The 22647-nt window shown below is 37.4% G+C and overlaps 1 protein-coding gene across 1 annotated transcript in view; it reads right to left on the bottom strand.

Annotated features, from left to right (window-relative positions):
- PPP2R5A (protein phosphatase 2 regulatory subunit B'alpha) overlaps nt 1-22647 on the bottom strand; it is a 42960-nt gene that overhangs the window by 3714 nt on the left and 16599 nt on the right. Inside the window, exons 2-11 of the mRNA XM_069009576.1 lie at nt 21067-21263; nt 15912-16013; nt 10801-10893; nt 8727-8857; nt 8460-8519; nt 7088-7196; nt 4655-4708; nt 1500-1550; nt 675-794; nt 458-585 (exon numbers count right to left, since the gene is read on the bottom strand). Coding sequence (XP_068865677.1) covers nt 458-585; nt 675-794; nt 1500-1550; nt 4655-4708; nt 7088-7196; nt 8460-8519; nt 8727-8857; nt 10801-10893; nt 15912-16013; nt 21067-21263 — 1045 coding nt within the window. The remainder of the gene's footprint in view (nt 1-457; nt 586-674; nt 795-1499; nt 1551-4654; nt 4709-7087; nt 7197-8459; nt 8520-8726; nt 8858-10800; nt 10894-15911; nt 16014-21066; nt 21264-22647) is intronic.

The following is a 22647-nucleotide window of genomic DNA, read 5'->3' on the forward strand; positions in this document are numbered from 1 at the left end:
CAGCCCTACCATCCTTTATAAGTGTTGCTCTTCTCTGATAGGATCTTTTCCCCTTCTTGTCTCACTGGGCAGCAATAAATACTTATGAAGACACAGACAACTGTATTCATCTGAAGTATTAAAGGACAGCAAAGCATAAATAGAAGCAACCCTTAGAAATGGTTTTGGTCTAAGTAACATTAATTTGCATTTTGAAATAACACATAGGATCAGATGTGATTACAATATGAAGACCATCATTCAGTTTCCTCACACTTTTTCAATAAATTCCAGGTCTCCATCATAAAAATGCAGATCAGTGAAAGCACAATAGAGCTTAAAGTGATACTCCATTTAACACCCAGAATGCCATGGATTTAACCTGGTTTAAGTAAAAAGGAAGCCACATTTACAAGCTCCCAATCCAAGCCTGAAACAGTGGACAATTTATTTACAGATGAAGTGAAACGCTACATACGGATTCCAGTGTTCTTTGGAGATCTTGTACAAACTGCCAAACATAATTGGTAGTATTTTATCAATGTTCTCCTCAATCAGGCTAAGAATATATTCATTATTCCAGAAGTACAAAGCTCTTTCTGCAACCTGAAACACAAAGTTAGGGGTTCATAACAACCATAAAATAAGTTACCACAAGGTTTGTCTGGGGGTTTTTGTATACTTATTTTATTTACCTGAAAATGTGAACTTGACACACTCTTGGATATTTGCTTAAATAAAGGCTCTTCTATTTTTTTGAATTGTGTTGGTTCTATAACATCTAAGATTTCTTCAATTTCACCTAAAAACATGACCTGTTTGTTGAGAAAGAAAAAAAGGATGAGAATGTTTTATATCACCATTGTAAACAGAAGCAAACAAAATACAGCTTATACATTAGTCATGAATCTGCAAAGAACTCTGTGTGTCATTACAAGACATTTAGACATTCACAGGAGTGTTGCAGCCTAAAAGAAGTCAATCATCACTCTCAGCTACCAAGTTACAGCTCTCTTCTTGGACTTCTTTTGTATAAATACTGAATGCTTCACCAAACTGCTTCTGCAGAAAATAGGCGGTTTTTTACAGTTAAAAAAAAAAAATTAGGGCATCTTATTTAAAGAATGGTTGCAGAGATTATCAGAGATCACCAAAGTAGCTTTTGAAGTGATAAGTAGTTAATTCCCATATAAAATTGCAACCAGCAGAATTCTATTTAGCTGGCACAGAAAAATTTATCACCACTTGCAGAAACAGAGACAACAGTGTTAAGGGACCCACTTTTAAAGAATTGTTGGGGATGCAATCTGGTGGGATAAATCAAACTCCTGGTTTTTAAACTCATTTTAACTACAGAGAAGAAACTGAGTCACATGACAAAGGTGAGTGCCTCAAGAAGCTTCAAGAACTGCAAGTTTTCTGCAAGATCTCTTGAAGAGCACAGCAGAGAGAAGGTTTGGAAACCTGCCCCACAACATTTTACATCACAGCAGACACTAGAAACAAGACACAAAACCAACCTCTTTCTGACTGCACGTTTTTGGCCAAAATTTCAGCAGTCCTCTGATTACCTGTATGAAAAACACAAACAAGTTAAAGCAGAACAAGTTTCTTTTTATACTTGAGAAGATAAAAAAAAGTACTGGTTTGCTTTTCCTTATCCAGTGGTTCAATGAAAACTGAATAAACACTCATTTAAATGTTTGTCTTGTTTAGGTTACCAGAATAACTTAGACCCTTATGGCTTTGTGTGCCTGTGATTATCCACACACTCTCTGCTCCCATCCCAGTACTTACATTAATTGACAGGGTGCTGATCACATCAAAGCACCACAAAGTTAAGGCAACCCCCCTGCAGCTAAATCTCCCAGAATATTTTTTGTCTTCTACTCATCCATACTTTGGGGAGCACCTGCCTTGGCATCAAAGGTTTGAAGCCCGAGAGGAAACAGTATCTGCTGACAGGGCTCTACAGAGGAGCCATGGCCTCCAACTCTTCCCTGCTACAATTTGACATGTTAGACTGGAAACTAAAGTAAGAAAGATGTGAACTTACAGAGGAAGTGTATTCTAGTATCTACATTTGAAACTACCTTACACAAGACTGGAAAAAACAACCCTTTGGGAAAATTAATTGGAAAGTACAGCCCCCAAGAGGAATGAAGGGAATACAGCAAAGAAAGGCTGGAGGCATTTTTCCTAGAAATAAACATCTCACATGGCATCTAAATTACAAAATGAATGCTGGCTTTAAATAAAGGAAAAAAAAGAGCTGTAACTGTTCCAGAAGCAGAAACATTCTCAGAGCCTTATAAACTTCTATTCCGAGGAAAGGACCTCTATTTTTTTTATGATACAACAGCACCTAACAGATCATACCCAAAGGCAAAATTACTCAGTTATTTGAATACCTTCCATATTTGCTTTTTGCCATATTGATTTTTTTCCTTCAGCTTTCCAGCTGGCTGCTTTATTAACAACTACATGTACTATCAAAAGTGGCTTTCCAGAGAAGAAGTTAATGTGACTGAAGTGCACTTTCCAGAACATGTTACTGCAAGAACTTTTGAATATACTTTGCTAGAGAGACCCATATTCTCAATGAAGAAATAACATGTTCTGAGTATAACAGTGCACACCTCAACAAGATACCTATTCCTTGCTCCTCATTGCTGGAGTATCAGTTTCCAGCTTGACTATGCTTTAATATTAAAAAGCTGATACCTGCACATTTATGTTCATGGATTGCTGCTCTTACAACACATTATTAATATTAATATTCTTCCCTGAGCTACAGGATTCCCATAAAGTGGCTTACAACTGTAGGTACCTGCTGGAAAACTTAACTCATGTACAAGGACTGCTCATTTAGCCTGATTTCTTCCATGTAAAGGCCACTGCACTCAGCAGGGTTAGGTAACAAACTCTTCTTGTCAGCTCTGCAAACATCAGGCCTGACCTGAGGCAGACTACCATAGCTACAAGAGCTCAGATTGAATGTCCTCCAAACTGACCCTGAGTGACAATTCCTGCCAGAAAAATAACAGTAAGGTATGTGTGAGACAGCCTTCTGATGGAGTTCTTAAAATATTACTTGACCTAAAGCCAAGAAAAATTTCCAATGCTATCTCATCAGTTGCCTCAAATTTTAACATTTACTTTTCAAGCATTTCAGAAAGTTTCTTAAAGCTTCACTTCTTATCTTACTAACTTTAATTTCTTTAAAAAGCAACTTTTACTATATACCCAGAGTAACAACCAAACCAAACACAGGCAGTGACTCTGCAGTGAGTTCTTGTGTCTTCTCCAGCCTGAATTCACCTTTAACTGATTAAGAAGCAACGACAGTTGTACAGACTACAGTCCAGCCCAGCCTCAGAATTGCACTGGGGCACTGCTCTAAAGTCCTCACAGCAGTTTAGGCTTGGACCTGCACCACACTTCGATAAATTTCTGTCAGGAAGTTCTGACTTTGTCACGCTGTCACTTCATTCAACCTTGCAGGTTTTTATGTAGCACTACACATTTTCTGCTCACATGTCAACTTTAACTGTCAAAATGCCTGCGTTGTTTCCTCACTTGGCTTAAGGAATATGGGTTACACAATTCCTTTCTCCTTGCCCTGTCCCACAAAACCAGCTTATTGACCAGTGTGACTGGGAACACTGCAGCATGGGGGGAAAGAAGATGCTTCAAGCACACAAGGCAAATCCACAGCCACCCTCCACCACCTACAGAATAACTGGTCAGCTGATGAGGAACATCAGTGCTGAAGTGGCTGTGCTGGAAACAAGCTTCCACTGAAAGACCACTCAGAGAAGATCAATGCTGTTTTCCCAAAGCTGTTTATCTTTTTTTCTTTATAGAAGAAAAACTTAGGTCTTGCATAAGCTCTTCATTTTTCTGTCAGAAAAGGGGTAAAGTATATAAATATCAACATAGCCCTAATGGAGAAATTCCTGATTGTCCAGCTAAAACCAGTTTCTTTTATAGCTGGCCTGACATCACTCTGTGTTCTCATGAGCTGCTGCACTGCCCTGAGCCTCTGTTCTTCTTCATGGGCCCTGCCAATGGCCCATAAACCCTTTTTAGCTGAGCTGTCAATATGTATCACAGGAGATTCAGTCTGGCAAAAGCCACAGATGCCTGAAGCACCTCAGTTCTGACTGCCAAGAGCCACCCCAGGAACTGAAGAGGCAGGACAGAAACACCACATTTGGAATTTCAGAGTTCTTTCTGTCTAAATGAAGTGTTGTTATTCTTTTCAACTTTTATTTCAGGATTGTTTATTCCCTAAAATATTTCAACTTCATGCAGTGGATAAGCATAAGCAATCAGTACAAAAAACATTGAAATTTTAATTTTTATGAGGAGAGAATATAGCCATTACATGCTTTTCTCATTTGGGGTAGTTTGCATGATACCAGCAGTTCAAACTTTTAGTTAAATCTGTGCTCTATCTTGGCCACAGTTTAAGACACAAGTGCCCTTTCAAACCCAGAATTTTCTTAACTATCCTAGATTTCATCTTCTACTGCCCCTCCCCCCACCCCAAAAATCCCACCTATGGATGTTTAATCAGGATAGCACAGCACTGCTGTACAATTCAACAGGTTACACTGAAATATTTAATTGAAATTAAAAATAGAAAGACATCCAACTGAAAAACACTTACAGGCTCTGTTAAAGTTGTATCTTTTTCCAGGAACTGTACAACACAATAGGCGAGCTGGAATGTAAGTCATATGGTTATTTAGTTTAAGCAGACACTGTTTAGACATTGCAGCATTACTAAGTATCACAACTTCTAATGGAAGCACTTCAGATCGTGGGGGGAACCCAACCTAAGACACCCTTACACAGCCATTTCATATTAGTCCAAACTAAACAAAACAGCAATTAAAGCAGCAAGATATACAGCCTGCTCTATCTTAAAAGAAACTTCCTGCACACCAAAAATGACTTCTTTTCAACCTAGAAAATTATTTTCAAGCTTGGCAGATATTTCCCCTAACTCATATCCCATATGCAGACAGATTTTTCTTAACATCAACTCCTGTATTAACATTACAAAGCTATCACTTTCAAACATCTATATTGGGGTAAAAAGGGCCATACTTCCAGAAAAAAACAAGTTAACACAGGTTTGACTGAGCACACATTGCACATTGCTCAGGTACCAGACATCTACAGCACACAACATTCAGTGGGTATGATTACAAGTGAAAGAATTTTAACACATTGCAAGGCCACGAGAGATCAGGCAGCTGCTGTCCAGCTGAGTGTCCAGTCCCAATGCAGCAATGGCCAACAAGTGCCTGTGGAAAGGTGGAAGAAGTGGGGAAGCACAATGTGATTAAGTCACCAGCACTGCTCTCCCAGCCTCTTGTGGTTTCTGTGCAGGGCCTGCTCAGGCCAAGGATATTTAATGTTATATAATCACTTAGAGTTTAGTTACTTAGCACATAGTTGAGTAAGTAAACAACCATCCCATGAAGAAACCATACAATAATCCTATTACTGAACTAGTTACAATCCTAGATTCTATTAAGACTGATTTTAAAATGTCACAGTATTTCACAATATAAAGCAAAGACAAAAATGATGTAACATGCATCACATTTCAATACTCAGGATGCTTGAATTTAACCACTCCCTTTCTTTTTTTTTTAATCTGTTATGCCAAAGCAGGTAATTACAATGCCGTAATTGCAACAGGTCTAATTTATTTCTTTTTGCCCTTAGGCTACTGATGCATTTGTATAGACTCAAAAAATAATAAATGTCACACATTAATCTCATAAAATCCCATTATACAGTGCAGTAATGCTTTACTGTTCAAAGACACAGACTCAAGCTCATTTCATTTTGAAGGCTTTAACTTTTAAGGGTAGGCTATACTTTACTCAGCAACAAAGCAACCAGGCCACTTGGGATTGCAATGTAGATTTAACACTGGCTTAAACCTTTGGCATAAAACGAAACCAGGAGCACACGGTGCTGTGTGTGCACCTGGCACTGGTGTTTTAGGAAGGGACAGAGTGGCCTGCTCAGCAGGACAAATGCTACTTTCAGGTACAGCTGAATTAACAGAGCCCTTTCAGGTACCCAGGAACTGAATTAAATGTATCCCAGAAAAAAAAGGGCAGCTTGCTGTACTGATCTGTCAGTGAGAACACCTTTGGGAGGTGACTGGGCCCTTTCATTTCACTGACTCATTCCATGGAACAGCAAGGCAATAAAGCACAAAGACAAGTGATTTGATTAATTTAAAACTTCATATGAGAATTAGGAATTAAGTGAGCTCTTCACTTGATCCTGTTTGTAGGCTATACAGCCGTAATGATTTCACTTTAATTAGAAACCCATTTTCTTGTATCTTTAGTCTGTAAGGAGCTGTATTAGTGAGCTAAGTTACAAAGCAAGTTTTAATTAGTCACAGCAGAATTACTTCCAAGTTTGCATCAACTATATTCAATACTTGAAGTGCCATATGTCTGGAAAGGATATAGATTATTCCTCAAATGAAATGCTGAATGTCTGTGGCAAGTATAAGAATCAAAGTCAGCTGAAGAACTGCAGCATTCTGACAGCGTGTCATGGATCTACATAATTTCTGGCTGATCCAGAGAGCTACTGTGGATTTCTACCACTTATAAATGGCAACAACATTCTCTCTCCACCCCCCATCCCCCCCATCACTGTTATGGATTTAGAATGAGAAAAAACTTCTGAAATAAATACCTGGCCATGCCCAAGGTTCCTTTACACACAGCATTTAAGTTACATAAAGGAAGTGATAAGAGCACAAGGCCCTGGGATTAAATGAAGCTTAAAGTATGACAAGACTACAAGCAAAAAAGCTTCCAACTTCAGTTGGTAAGTCTTTGACTCACTGGTACATACATTCTTTCACTTGTAATATATGCCAAATATTGTCTCAAAATCAACATTTAGATATAAGACCTGGAAGACTTTTTTAAAAAGTAACTGAATCTGCAAATATTTTGGAATATTGATATTTTAACACATAGTGCTTTAAATTTGGTTAGTTTCAAATGTCAATACAAAAAAACCCACCACTCTTAAAAAATAGGCAAAAGCTTACCTGTGCATGAAACAAAGCTAATCCCTTTGCAGTATGCATGGGAATCAGAACTTTCATAAGGAACTGTTTGTGTTCTGCTTTCAGTGGCAGTGCAAAACCATTGATAATACTGAAAACATGAATAAGCAGGATTTATTTTTATTAAAAATATATTTTTTCCTAGCAAGTCAAGAATTTCTGTAAGTTCAAGTGAAACTTCATTTCTGATTCAGTTTTTAAACCTGGTTATTTTGAAGCCATAAAATAGCTCTACATGTGCACAACCTTTAAAATGCTGGTATCATGAGAGTTTAGACTCTTGGTAAGAATACCAGAGAACCACAGTAGAAGCTAAATAATATTCATTAAATGAGCTGAAGTATTTTTATCATGACCTCTATTAAATAAAATCATCTACAGTAAGTCTTGCTGTAGAATTTTAAAGCTTAGACAGATGTATCAGGAAGCTGAACCATTTCACCTTTTCACAGTCACTAGCAACTTGAAGAGAAAAAAGAAGAGATTATACAATTTTAACAGTGCAGTTTGAACACTTGTTTTGAGATTGTTGAACAACCTTTCCCGTTAAAAACAAAGTTTAAAAGTTGTCTCATTGATTCAATCATCTTATATTTAAGAGTTGATGAGCTCTAGAACAGACAAAAGTCCTTCAGGAAAAGGGTAGTTTCTTTTGCCCCTTACATTTCAGGCAAATCTGAGAAAATAATGGTATCCCTTTCACTTGATTTTTCATGAAAATTTGTTCCACAATAGCTCTTGCCATATTTTTATTTTCAGTTAGACCAGCAATACTTATACAATTTTCTACTGTGGCAGTTTTGGAAAGGCAGTAAAAAAATCTAGCAGAAAAAAACTTCAAAGTTAAATTGAAGTTAATGAAATAACATCCAAAAAATGGAAAAACTAAAAAACCCTAAAATGGTAAAATATAAAAAATGGTAAAATGGTAAAACTAAAAAACCCTAGCACTTACAAGGCTTTCCTGAATAGAACTGAAGGAAAACCAGCCTGAAGATTAGAGCATTTAATTCAGCATGAGGGCAAAAGTTAACATTCATTTTCTGAATCAAAGAACAAGTCATCTATCAGGTAGAAGATAAGCAAGAGTAGATAGGTCTGACAAACAAGGACCCTTGAGAAACATTTTTTGCCAGTCATCTTTAAAACTTGCACTGAAAAATGAATAATTTATTCTCTGTGTCCTAATTTGATATTCATGTGGTGACCCAGACAGTATTAGATTATCCATGACTGCACTTCATCACTCATTACTGTAATAATTCTCTTCCCCCCCTCCATCCCCAAAGCAGAAAAGCTGAAGCAAACGTTCATAATAATATTTTATATTTTTTCTGTGTGAGATCAAACTTACCTTCCTAATATCTCAAGAAGTTCAGCAACACCATTGAAGTGCTCTGTTTCATATATAAACCTGTTACCAAAAAAAAGACAACCGTCAAAAATTGACACAGAGGATCAGAGATTCCGAAAAAATAACCTTTACTAAGCTTCAAATGTTTGAAAGCTAGATCACAAACCAAACCCAGGTCTTTTATTTCAAGAATAAATCACTGCAGACCCAGACCATGAAGGCAAGATAAAATATTCCTGAAGTTAGTCACACATACACAGAGCATACCTGAGGAAAATGTTGTTTATCTGTTTCCTGATGAATGCTCTTAAACCAAGGAATTTTCCATAAATTCTATGAAGAACTGTCTTTAGGAAATCACGTTCTCGTGGGTCTTCACTGTCAAAGAGCTCCAACAACTTTAAAAATTAAATTGAAATTCATTACTTTTGAAAGACGTAAGATTTTTGTTTTGTTACTACCTGATTTGAATTTTATCTTTAATTAACAAGTTTACATTAGGAAAAAATAGAATCAGTTTAACTGTACGTTTTGTTTAGCTGTCAATAGTAGATTTTCAAAATTACATTTTTAATAAAGATGATTTTTTTAAATAAACTCATCAACTTCATTCCTTTCCTGTGTACAACAGACACCAAAGTCATGCCAGTAACTATTATACTATCAAAATAAAAATGAAATTGCAAAAATGAGATTATCAAACTGCAGGTAAGAGGTTTACACTTGTTCTTTAAGAAATCAGAATGAATCAAATCCATATCTTATATTTACAACTTCTTAATTAAAATCCTTTACTGCTTATCTCAAAAAGGTACTTGTGTCTTGATGGCTGAGAAAAGCATTCCTATACAAGAAATTTTACAATTAAGGAGGGGGTCAAAGAATAAGCACAAGAGATGTAATTATTAACCAATTCCCTATTAATACAGACTAAATGCTGCAATAAGCTAACAAAACTTTCCACACACTTTTTTCTTGTAGAAAGTTTTCCAAGGATACAGAAAAGACCATGCTCACTCAAAGACATAAAAAAATATTCCAATCCCCTTATAGACCGCAACTTTTGTTATTTTTTTAACCCTGCATGTCCAAGCAACAGCATATTCAGAAATGTTAGCTGCCTTGAGCAAGTGAGTAACAGCTCAAGCAGTCCCCAGAGTCTCCTGCTCAGGTCTGAGCTTAGGTATGTCTGTACCAAGCAGCACAAGGGACTGGAAACAGCTGTTCAGGAGCTTGGTTCGGGCTCATTTCAATTTTATATTTAGCAGGAATTTCTCAGGGTCACTACTCCACGTTTTTTCCCATATATAGCTAGCTGCTGGTTGCATTGTCTCTATCTTGTACTCTAGAAAAAGATCAAGTGAAATGTCAGGAACAAACTCTGCAATGCTGCTCTTAAGGACCACAGGTCAATTTGCAAACTGGATACCCACAGCCAATAGTTCACCAGCAGCTTCAGGCTTAAATTTTGTGTGTAAGTTGAATAAAACTGAGAAGAAGGAAACACTTATAAACAAGAACAGTAGAATCAAGTAAGTGGAAATTAAATGCAGTCACTGAAGGTAGGGAGGGAAAGCACCCATCTTGTGGTTTTATTTTTCATTGCTGTATTGTGATGGCCTGCCAGCACTCACTCTTCAGATACTGAGCAAACAATGACAAACAAAATCTGGCAAATAAATATTTCAACATGTTGAAAAAAATCCCCACTGACTTCACCTTGAACAAAAAACTGTTATGGAATTCTACACCATAATTCCCTAAGAAGTTATAGTTAATATGAAATCTCACTTTGTTTTCTTGATCGTAGTTGCTTTGCATGGTAAAGCATGACTTTCCTAAGTTATTTCTTACTTGATTTTCCTTCCATGGTTAATACACAATAGTAAAGAGAATTACACTATCTAGACACAAGTAAGAAGGTGTTGAAACACATTTAATGTACAATAAGTAAATGAACTTTTTACAAGAAAAAAGCTTGCGGTAAGTTTTCCCATGATACAACTGTGAAGAAACCAAACACAAAAGGACTACAAAATTATAATTAGCACATTGTTGATTTGACTGGAATTAAGTTACAAATAATGAAAAACAACTTGTCTTCACAAATTCCAAATGTCTTGCATTGCAAAGCAAATGAAAACAAAGTGTTCCTGAAGTTACTAATTACATATAGCCCCTGTGGTAGGATGTGCTGTTTATTTAGTGTTTGGCAGAAACCACTGCTGGACAACTGAAATTTACCCTGTGTCAACATGAAAGCTTTAAGAGTCCATCTGATAAATTAAACTTGAGAGGTGATCTTTAAATCCCACTTTCAACTTTAAAGTTCCCCTCTTACCTGCTGCACAAATCTCTGGTCAATGTATCGCTTCGCAATGCTGGGCTGAAAATCTGGGCTCTCCAAAAACCTCAGGAAAAACTCATACACCAGCTACAGACATGGAAATGAAAATTCTGAAGTTAGTAAGTACACCATAACACAGATCTCAGCCCCAAACCAGTGGGACTATTCACATGCTTAAAAACTAAAAAACTGAATCAAAGCCTAACACATCACTGCTTAACCACAGCCTCTACTGGAATTTACTGAAAGAATTACATTAAGTACATAGAACAGTTTAATTCCCAGAAAAGTCAAATGAAAATATCACTAGTGGACAAAAACCAAGTTCTGAATGTTACATTCCTGCCATGTTAAGAATTTATTATTGGGAAGTAAGCTACCAAACATTTAGCAGCACTGAGTAAAATTAAGTGCTCTAGCATTACATAATTCCTTAAAGAGATGAAGAAAAGTCTACTAAGTGTTCCTGAAATTAAGTTTTGACTGAAAACTCTGAAAATGGAAAGTCATATTAAAGCAGCTGAATGAATTCACAGAAACTGAGAGAGTTTGGATTAAAATTAGACTTCTATATCCTGGAAACTCAATTATAATATCCATTATGGCTTGTAGCATGTTATTTCTATTTAGTTCAAGTTCCCATTTGCTACAATCCCACAATGCCCACAGATAAAAATTCTGACAGAAGATAGAGCTACCAAGGGCCTGGGTAACAGAGAGTGGCATGAAGAGGCCAGAGCACAAGTCCCAAATTTTGGGGCTTATCAAAAGTCCAAGATAAAATACTGTACTTCCATAACAATGGCAGGTTATAAAATACCCAGAGGGCATCTCTTAACTAAGACACAACTGAGAGGAAAGAGGCCTTGTGTTTAGATTACATTCAGAGCTGTTTATGTTCTCAATGTCTACTTCATAATTCCATATAATTAAACAACTGATGAGTTGTTTAATTATATGGAATATAATGGAAATAATACTAAAATGCAATTTAGGTACATAACACCATCACTGACTGGGTTTCCAAATAAAACCCACGCAGAGCTGTGCTCATACTCACAGGCATGAATTTCAACCATTACCACCCTGAGTACTTAACTAAACTGAGAGCCAACACCTGAGTAATTCATAATTATAATTAGGAACCTCACTTGAGAGAAATGCATGACAGTAAGTACTTTTATGTAGAACATTTGAGCTGACAGTTACTTATGCATAGCCTCAAGGAGGGTGTGCTGTATCTGCAAAGCAGAAGCTCAGAAACACAAGTTACCCTTCACTTTCTCCCCCTCTGAAGAAGAGCTTTTCATATCAGCAATTTACATAGAAAACCAGAATTTTGTTAGGGTTGGGAGGGATCTCTGGAAATCACCTAGTCCAACCCCCCTGCCAAGGCAGATTCACCTAGAGCAGGTGACATAGGAACAGGTGGGGTTTGAATGTCTCCAGAGAGAGAGACTCCATGACCTTCCTGGGCAGCCTGTTCAGTGCTCTGCCACCCTCAGTGTAAAGAAGTTCTTCCTCATCTTGTGTTTCAGTCTATGGCCATTACTCCTTGTCCTGTCACTGGGCACCACTGAGGAGAGTCTGGCACCATCCTCTTGGCACCTTAGTAGACAATCCAATAATAGAATTTTAAATGTTACCATATGCCATCCTCTGTCTTAGAAAGAGCTCAACCATGACTGTTTAATACCTTCATCAATGACACAGACAGTGGAACTGAGAGCACCCTCAGCAAGTCTGCAGATGGCACAAAGCTGAGCAGGCGCTTTGAGCAACCTGATCTCGTGTACACTGTCTCTTCTCATTGCAGGGGGCTTGGACTAAGGTGATTTTTAAAGGTCTCTTCCAATCTAAAACATTCTGATTCTACTGATCTTTTTCAAACTAGCAACTAGATAAATTCCTATAGAAATGGGAAACATATGGCCAGAAGGAGGTTATATAGCACAGCGTCATAGGGATTAATTTTGGAATTTAATTCAAGATTTCTGTAATAAATTCCTATATGAAATATTTCTGTCAGTGACAACAGCAAAGAACAGCCATGTGTGATAACTGCTTAGACAATGCAACAATATTGGAAGCTACCACCAGGGGGGAAAATAGGAAAAAAAAAAGAAGTATGTCATGTTACCAACAAGAAAGGACAAGTTGACCCTGAAGCCCTAGAAGAATAAATACAGGTTGAAACTCAAGGATTGCAAAGTCACAGTTGGAGTTCCAAGAAAAAAGCTCTGCTAAGCATTTGCAAGACCTTAAGCTGAGAAAGGGTTAACCATAGGATGACTAAGATCCATCCTCACAATGAAGCTGTGGAAGTGACAGATGAAATCCTAGGATATTCCAGGAAGATACTGACAGCACAGACAGAGATGCACAGTCCTACACATGCTTGAGGGAATTTATTAAAACCTGAAAGGAGACAGAGAAAGAGCCACTAGAATTGTCATGGGATAGAGCACTTTTTAAGAGTGAACACTAGATTGGTATAGTTTGTTTTCCCTAAAGGACAGGGGAGGAAGGATAATTATGGCTTCTTTCCATAAACAGATACAGTGACTGCAATAGACATCAAGCAGAAGAACTAAGTGAAAAGCACAATGCTGCACCATCCTGTTACAAGCTGTCCAAGATTAAATTCAGGACATCAACTGGGTATCAAATAACTTTGGAAATCCTTGTGAGCCTTGGGAAATACATGAAAGCCCCTCCATCCAGGCCATTTCAGGAAGCAAGTTGCAGTGGCCATTTCTGGGTAAGTGAGCCTCTGGCTTCTCCTGTATGCTAATGTTTGCAAACTTAAAAGCATAACAACAACTATCAAACTAGGGCACCAGAACAGATTCTGGCCACAACAGATCCTACACAAGGAGACAGGCATGCTCAACTTGAGTTCAATAGAAGCTTTACTATTGGAAATACTAAATCAGGGGAGAGATGTTGGATTTACTAGTTTTTGTTTTCAAAACTGGTCTGCTTGGGTCAAAGAGCTATGAAATACAACTCCTAATGCTTTAGTGATTCAATCTTGCAGGGACCAAACTACCAATTCTGCCAACTCTGCAACTCCCTAAGCTTCAAAATACACAGTGGCTTTAAATGCCAACCTGTTCAACCTATTTTGGCTGTTACAAACCATCTTGAGCACTGCTTTAAAGCAACATCTTTCAAGTGCCACTCATTTCACTGAAGGTCTGCAGTCTTTTGTTGTGGCTACACACACTGGTAACTTACGAAGCAATTATGTCAACAGATTCAGGCAGAAAGGAGTAGAGGTTCAGATTTTTTTCTTTCCTCTCCCAGAAAACTGGCTACCTGACTGCCAGATCAGGATAGAACTTGGAATTTGTTTGTACTTGATCAGTCACAAATCACAGCCAGCAAAACATCCACATCTTCCCTCCTTAAGCAGTCCTTTAGACTATGCCAAAAATAATAGTATATTTTGCTGGGGAGGAGAATGGTTGTGCACAGCCTTTCTTCCACACACAAAATCTCACACACACACACAATTTCCAGCAGCTTTGTGCTCCTGAAGGGCAGTTAGCAAGTTAGCCAACTCAGTCTTCTATGGTCCAGTAGCACACGAACTGTAAAAGGACAAAGTGGAAAACACAAACTGTTTCCATTGGGCTGCAAGGAGTGATCTATTCTCAAGACAGGATGAACAAGAGAGGGGGAGGGGGAAACAAGAGGGGGAAATCCACAACCAGTGACCAGACAGCCTGACAAAAACTCCCTTAGAAAAAAGCAAGGAAAAAACCTGAAAATAAAATTTCAAGTAATACCACAGGCTACAAACCTCTTTCAATTCCTCTCAGGCAAGCACAAGACACAAGTGAACTGATCACAAAATGCACAGGTCTTTTTCTATGAACAGGACTAGAGTTTAATTATGACCTAAAGTAAACTAAGCTAGCATTTACAAATTTTATCTCTGAGACACAGAGAAGTCAGTATTTAGAAGTATACAGAAATATACTAAATACAGAAGTATTTAGAAGTCAGATGGTGCTGCTACTGACTACAGGAGACACATGCTTAGCCCTTGCACCCTCCCACCCAACAAAATCAAGCCTCTAGTTCAGTTACAGCCATTTCTGCTATGAATTAGTATCAGCCATATATAAGAAAATAATTATCACAGCCTTTAACCCACAGAGCTATTTTCTGTGGTAACTTGATTCTTGTTTGGTTTAAATCTCAAATGCTATGCTGAAGACATACATTTTATAGTCAGTATTAGAAGCCCAGTTTTTAAATAAGAGCATTTGTTGATGCATTGGAAATGTAATATTATAGGGGCAGGGTAGCATTTTAGCTCTTGAGAGGAGAGAGTGAATGGTATGCAGATGTGCAGCAGCTTAATCTTCTACCCACGGCAAGGAGCTGCTACTTAACTTCTCTTTAACAGACACTACTTACATAAATCAGCAATGAGCTGATACCCGAGATATGAGCTTGTACAATGACAGCTTCTAGGAGCTAACTGGAAATAAAATAAAATTCAGCAGCATTCCAAGTCAGTCACGTGATTGATACAGCAGTGCTACAAAAACCACGAGCTTGCCACAGGAGTGCAACAATGGAATAACCACGCAACTGTTACCAAACAACGAGGATATTGTAAAGTTTTTGCATGGAGGGAGGGAAAAGGGTGGGAAGAAGGAGGGGATTTCTATTTGCTCAAAGAACAAATAAAGGCTAGTACTCCATTTTTTGTAATTATCGTGAGAAACTGAACTGTTAATATTAACTTATATTTTATTAAACCTACACTAAAAAGTTGCTCAGTTGCACAAAACAGACATCTTAGGTGAAGAACATAATTACCTAAAATATCCACAATTTTCATACATACACCACAATTTAACAGTGCAATCCCTCTGTTTAAAAAATAGTATTTAAGCCATTGAGAAGAGTTACATTCAGGCATATTTATACATGCTAAAAAAAGCACCACTGTTTTTCCCTCTCAAGTATAAAAACTCAATTGTATTATAAAAGCAATTTTTATGTTCTTAACAAAGGCACAAAATGACTGAAGAATCTACATTTCTTGCCATACAAGAAGGCTTGAAAGTAAAGAAATCACACACCTGTATGTGAGGCCATGAGGCTTCAAGAGTTGGTTCATCTTCTTCTGGATCAAAATCTGGGTTATCACTAGGTGGAAGTGTTCTGAAAATATTAGAACTAATCTGCAGGCAAAAAAAAAAAAATTAATTGTATCACTGTTTATGCTTCCACAGATCCCACGCAGTAAGGTACTGCATTTATCCTAGAATCAAATGAAACAAACCATCTAAAAGAAGTAACATAATAAAACTCTTCATTTTTTCAAAACTGCAAAATACAAGCAGCCAGAAGTCTGAAACAGGTCAGTGAAAATAAAAAAGTAACTTTTGTCTCAACTGCTTTAGAAGTTTGTAGCCAGACATTGTCATATTCCAAAATTTTCCCTGAAACTATGGAAGTTAAAAGAAATTCAGCTTCCCTATAAAAGCAATTTTTAACTATGTGACACCAAGAGCTGTTTTTAATAAGACCACAAATAAAATATAACTAACCAATTATGATTTAAAGAGATCTCTCTCCACATGTAAGGCAGACAATCCCAAAAACATATCTTATTCTAAAGTTCTTCACTTTACTTGATTTCGGGATATTTCTGTTTACATTTTTCACTTTTTCACCTTTGAAAGTTTCAAGATGTTTCAAGGTTTTGGAAAGTTAGAAACATGTAACCATTCTAGCTTTTCCATTTCACACAGTAGCTATTTTTTCTTGAAGTTACTCTAAGTTACTTTTAGTATGATACAGTCACATCAAATCAATTTCAAAAGGACAAGTTTAAAAAAGGTTTCTTCAGGGATTTTTGAAGTATATTAAAGTCTGGATAGAAGACCATTCAGATGTCAAAGGAAAAATGTCATCTCTTGCACCAGATATAATGTACTGGATTTAAATCTCTAGCACGAACAAAAGAGAACATGAAGTTCATTTCATTTCTGCATTTTCTGCCGTTCTTTCAGGAACAAGTTTAACCCAATTTTTCCAATCACCTTTTACACTCTTTTAGTCTTTTTGATCAAATCTGTTTCAAGTAGCTGCTTATCACTCAAGCCTACTAAACACAAAAGAAACTGTCTGACAGTTTGCAGAAAATCCTCCTGCACATATTCCATGGAGTCTCCAAGGTGTTTGAAGAACCTTGCAGAAGGACTTCAGAAAGATCCTGAAGTCACCAGCTGGCTCTGCACAGAAGAATCAGCTGCCTCATTAAACAAGAGACACAGCTGTTGCATAAAATGACTTTTCATTTCCTCCTATGCCCTTCATTCTGTGTCCTGTCACTGTCTCCTGCTGGGACACAGCAAAGCTGCGGCACTGCTGTCCTGGACTGGAAGGGCAATGATGTTCTGTAGGGATGGGCACTACAGCTGTCTCTGAGCTTAATGCACAGGAAAAACAACAAAAAACAAAACAAAAACCCAAACCAAACAAAGCCACCCAAACAAACAAACAAAAAACCCCATGAGAAACAGTACAGTTGTCCTTTAATGTTGTAAACACAAGGGACTTGGGATTCCAAAGCTCAAGAACAAAAGGCTGGGGGGGAGAGGACTGGGAAACAGGAGTCAGAGAACATTAATCAAGCTCAAAACCCAACATTGCCATCCTGGTTCTCTTATTTGTTTTGTCTGCTCTTACTAGGTGTTCAATAAAACCCTCCAGCACATGAATCAGTCTCCTATGGAGAATGTTCTACCTCTGCTTGCAAGTGCTCTGGTAACATCTCTTGAAAACGCTTCTTTTTCTTTCTACACGCATCTTGCTGAACTGAGCTGCTCAGCCTGAAGCATAGAACCTCAGAGTAATGAGTCAGTTTCATGTCCAAAACAAAGGTAATAAGTACTAAATACACTTCTGTAGCAGAAACAATTAGCAAGCCTCTCAGCCAGGCCTTTGGAAAACCAATTGCATGATTTTCAGAGTATTCAGTACTGCCACTAGCATTAGTCATCTCCTGAGAATATATGAAACTTAAAATAAACCTTGCACCCTTTTTACGTACTAGCCTGTCTCACCCCAAAAAAGTTTATTTACTTTATTATGTTTGCAATATTTTTGCAAATTTTTCTCTATATCCTCTTCTATTATTTAAATCATTCTTTTTCTTTCATAAGTGGTGTCTTATCCCAAAACTGTGATTTCAGAAACACAAATCATAAAAGGTTTTTAAAGCTGGATAGATTTCCAGATAAATCCAGCATCAGCTTTCTAAATTAAATCTCAGTTTTCCAAAAAATGTGCCAGTTAATATACTGAGATTCAGCAATCATATTTTATTAAAACAAAACAGAAAAAAAATCCCCTATTGTCTGTACACTTGAGCTAAACATGTGAAAGATACTAAGTTCAATTCCAGTTTCTGAGTGTACAGATTGAGGATACCTGATTTCTTTTAAATTCTGAATTCACAACTCATACAGCCTGTTAGGACAATCTCATTACATTGAAGTTTTATATGCTGCTGGGGAACAAGGCGAGGTTGATAGGCACAAGGAGATGAAGAGTACTGAAGAGACATTTCTGTTATGCTCCCCAAACTGATAAAAAGTAGAACTTTCCAACTTCCCAGAAGGTTTTAAAACTTAAAATATTTGCAATGCCAAACCTTAATTTCCTGTTAGCTTCAGCGTGCTTTTAACAGAGAATTTCCAGAGAAGACACTAGTTTCAGATGACCTAGAACAGAGGTGCACTGACTGCTGTGCTACACCTTCAAAACTATTTGTAAGCAAAACTCCTCCTCAGCTGACAGAAAATCAGGTTGCCCGGGGCACCAAAAAAATAACCTACAGTGTATCCTGCAGATCCGTTTAAACAAAGACTTTTTTAAATGATGTTGTTCCATCCTCAGTGGGTTGAAATTGTATCATTTCTAGCTCCCTACCTCAGGATCCAAGCAGAGCAGAAACAACCACAGGAGCCTGTGTGGTACTGGCCCAGCAGCTATCCTGGCAACAGAGACCAGTGAAGGAAAGGAATACCAGAGACCTCACCTGCACAGACCTTGGCTATGCACTGGTCAGAAACAACATTTTATTTCCCCTCCTGCTATCTCAAAGGCATTGTTGACTTAGCCTCCCCATAGCTCAGGCAACTCCAAGGAAACCTGTTTGAAACCTGAGGTTGTTTCCTCTGCAAGCTGGAGGAAAGGTGTCCCAGGCCTAGGGAAAGACAAGGGGCATTGGAAAGAGATTGTCTCTGCTTTTGCCACTGATGCCACTCTGGCTTTTTCAGGGAATTTTTTAGTCGGCCTATCCTCTACTACCAGCCAGATGATAGCTGGGTTTCATTAAGGCCACTTCTATTTTTTTTTTATCTCAAAAACACGATCCCTCAAACTCTGCAGTAAAACCCAAATGTTTTTTTTCTTTTAATGTAGGAACACTGAACAGCCTAAAAACTTCAAACCCAAACAAAACAAAAGTGAAACAGTAACTCTTCAATCTCATACAAGTTTTGCTACCAAGACAGGCCTCAAGCCTGACACAGGTGTTATCTGGAGGGAGAGACAGACCCATGCAGATTTTTTTCTGAAAGCTGGTACTTCGTCCTAATTCACAGCAGAGGCCTTTTCTGCTGCCAGTTGCCAGGGAGATTAGAAATACTATTCAAGCTTGGAGGGATCTTTTGTCTCAAGCTCTCAAAAAGCTCTCACTGAGCATTTAAAGCTCTCACTGAGCTTCTTCACTTTCTGTCATTTTAGGGGAGAAAAGGAGATGGAAATTTGTTATGGAAGGAAAAACAAGCATCCACAGAAGCCATTCATTTGCACAACAACAAAAACCTCAAAAGACCAGCTCAACACCACCTTATCTCCAAGAAAAGAAAACAACTCCAATATAAAAGAAAACCTCCCTCCAACAAGTACTATGGGCTAGTTAGTATATTCTTTCTCCTAACAAGGGGCTACAGAGGGCACACAGAATAAGAAAATACTGTAAGGATTCAGGCTTGCTGCCACCAGCAGCAAGAAAAAAAAAAGCCTAAGAAGAGGTGAACATACTTTGTCCTTTATTTTCTTACGTAAAAAACATTTAGGACAGAAAACCAAGTCCTTTAAAAAACAAAACTATACAAAAAACCCCAGTGTCCCAGATTTTTTTGCAAAACTTAACAAGCATCTGCTGAAACAGCCAAAATGATTAAAGGGGTTCCAATAATCCTAGCCCTTCAGTATAATGGCAAAACTTCCACGGTTATTTACATTAAAGATCTGATCTTCCCTATCAGCTGCCCAGAAGAAAACCCCAACCAAACAACAAACAAAACAAACCTTAAGAACAAACTAGCTTGTACTGTACAGAGAACTACACAGGCTGTAGGCTGTGTATTTGAACTGCCCTGCTTATGTTCCTGAGAGCTCTTTTAAAGTCAGCATTTTAACTATGTAAACTTCACCAAAGTTTAGAGAACCATTAGCATAAATTCATAGGCACTAAAGCCATTCTTTTTACATTTCACATTTCTAGGAAGAAAAAAAATAATTGCAGATTATTCTCAAGTGTCCTTCAGTTGCATTCCCTGTACACGGAGTACAGGCAGATCAAAACCATTACTTAAGCAGCATTTTAAAATGCACATAAACACCTGGGAAAGTCAGCAGATAACAACCACAAATATTTTGTTCATTATTCAACAAGCCATTAGTAGAAATTGCAAGGGACAAGTCATCCTACAGTTTATAACCTCAGCAAACCACTTAGGCTACTCTAGCACAGCTCTCCAGGGCCAAAATAATAACAAACAATCATATAAAGTATTTACAAAGGAGAGTTGCTTTCTCATACTATAAACCTTTCTGCTGTCACCAGTACCTGCAGCAATCACTACCAGAAAACTTCAGCCTAACTCTCCATTGCCACTAGTAAATAAAGATAGGCAGCACTGAAATATTGCCATTTGCTGAAAGACAACAACTTTAAAGCTTATCCAGACTGCAAGTATCTGCAGTGTACTGGTTCTTTCATTTTAATTAACCTGAATGCATCATGTTTCAGCTAGTAATTAAAACTTGAAAGTTGTTTGTTTAGCCTTTCTAAGCCAAGTTATCATTAACAAATTATATTGTATTGTATAAGCAGAAAAACCAACCACAATTCTGAGTTAAATGCCATTAAAGTAATAAACTGATTAAGATATTTTATTAAAATTCAAACTGTAACAAGAGCATTCTACTTACCATTTTCACTATGTCAGCATAAGCTGATTCAACAATCACTCCACGATTTGTTGAAACATATTCAACCAGTTCATTCAGTGTTGCTCTCTTGATTTCTTTGCTTTTCAGGTCTGAAACAGAGTCCATGAAGTCAAAGAGCACACAACACTGTTGCAACTTCTGACAGAAAAGATCTTGCTGTTCATTGAAGGTGGCATCTATAAAAGAAAACAAAAACCCAAACACTTCAGTCTGTAGAAGCAAACACAGGATTTCTAAATCTATTTTGTTGACAGGAATTTGCATAGCTATGACTTGTTTTTTATGTGGAATGGTGTGCTTCATAGTCAGCAAACTAACAGCAAATTAATACACAATTTTGTCAAAACTGGAAATATCTGTATGCTGGAATGGAACACCCGCCATTCCCAACTTTTGGTACATGAAAGAAATAATGGACAAAGACATGGCAGTAAATATATTTACCAACAGTGAGTTCCTGAATTAACTTTATCTGAAATACAGACATTAATGAGTCCCATCTCTCCCTCACCAAAAGTCATATCCAGAAGCAGTGCATCGTACTAACCTTTCATTCATCCGATTTGTCTCATTCTGTTCCCTAATCCTTTATTATGTAACCTGCTTAAAAGCTGTAAAATCTGCTTTGAAGGAACCTTGTCTTTTCACCCCAATGCAAAATGCTTCACATACTTTTGACATCATGTGATCAAGGTTTCTCTCAAGAAAGAATTCCAATATTTCGAAAGTATTAATCCTGAGTTTTAATGCTTTGCTCTAAATAATTTATTACAATCCTAGTCATGTAAGGGTTTTCCAGATGTTTTGGCCTATTAAGACAATGTGTTTGGCTGTGACTTAGCATTTTCATTTTAGCATTCAGTACCTCTGTAATCTGATAAGCAAAATTCCTCCATTAGCATTTCACATTGACTCTAAAAGAGATGGATTATCAAGCTCTACACTTCGAAAATTTAATAAATCCTTAATATATTGTAACTGTTCCAAAGTTGCATGATCCCAACAAAAACAGGCATGGCATTAACTGAAAATTTGCTTTAACAGGCCTTTTGTTCTTAACTGTTTGTAGGGGTTCAAAGCCACTGCAGCAGTAAAGCATCACCTCATCTATCAGCCAGTTGGGATTTCACTCACACTGGTGAAAAAACTGCATTCCCAGTTTTACCTCCAAATGAAGAATGTTCTGCCCTGAAGAATTTTCATGACTTGTCTACAGCCTGACTACATCCCTTAGCATCATTCATTCACTGCAGTATTGCTATGAGCACTGCTGTTTCATCACCAAAAAAATTATCCAGACAAGAAAAAGGCAATTGAGTACTGAAAAATCTTAAGTTTCACTTTAAAACCTGAACAAATCACGAAAAACCTCACACTTCTCTTTAGTGTTTTATAATCATTCTAATGAAACAAACTTCATTAAGTCTATACCTTCGACAGTTCACTCTGATAATGCCTGTTTCTCAAGTTTCATACCAAAACACCTTTCATTTTGTGGCTGGAACAACAACAGTCAACAGTAGGTTTAATATTCAGTAGTTATCTGGTAGAAGTGTTTTG

Source organism: Aphelocoma coerulescens, chromosome 3, assembly GCF_041296385.1.
Source record: "Aphelocoma coerulescens isolate FSJ_1873_10779 chromosome 3, UR_Acoe_1.0, whole genome shotgun sequence".
Taxonomy (NCBI): Eukaryota; Metazoa; Chordata; class Aves; order Passeriformes; family Corvidae; genus Aphelocoma; species Aphelocoma coerulescens.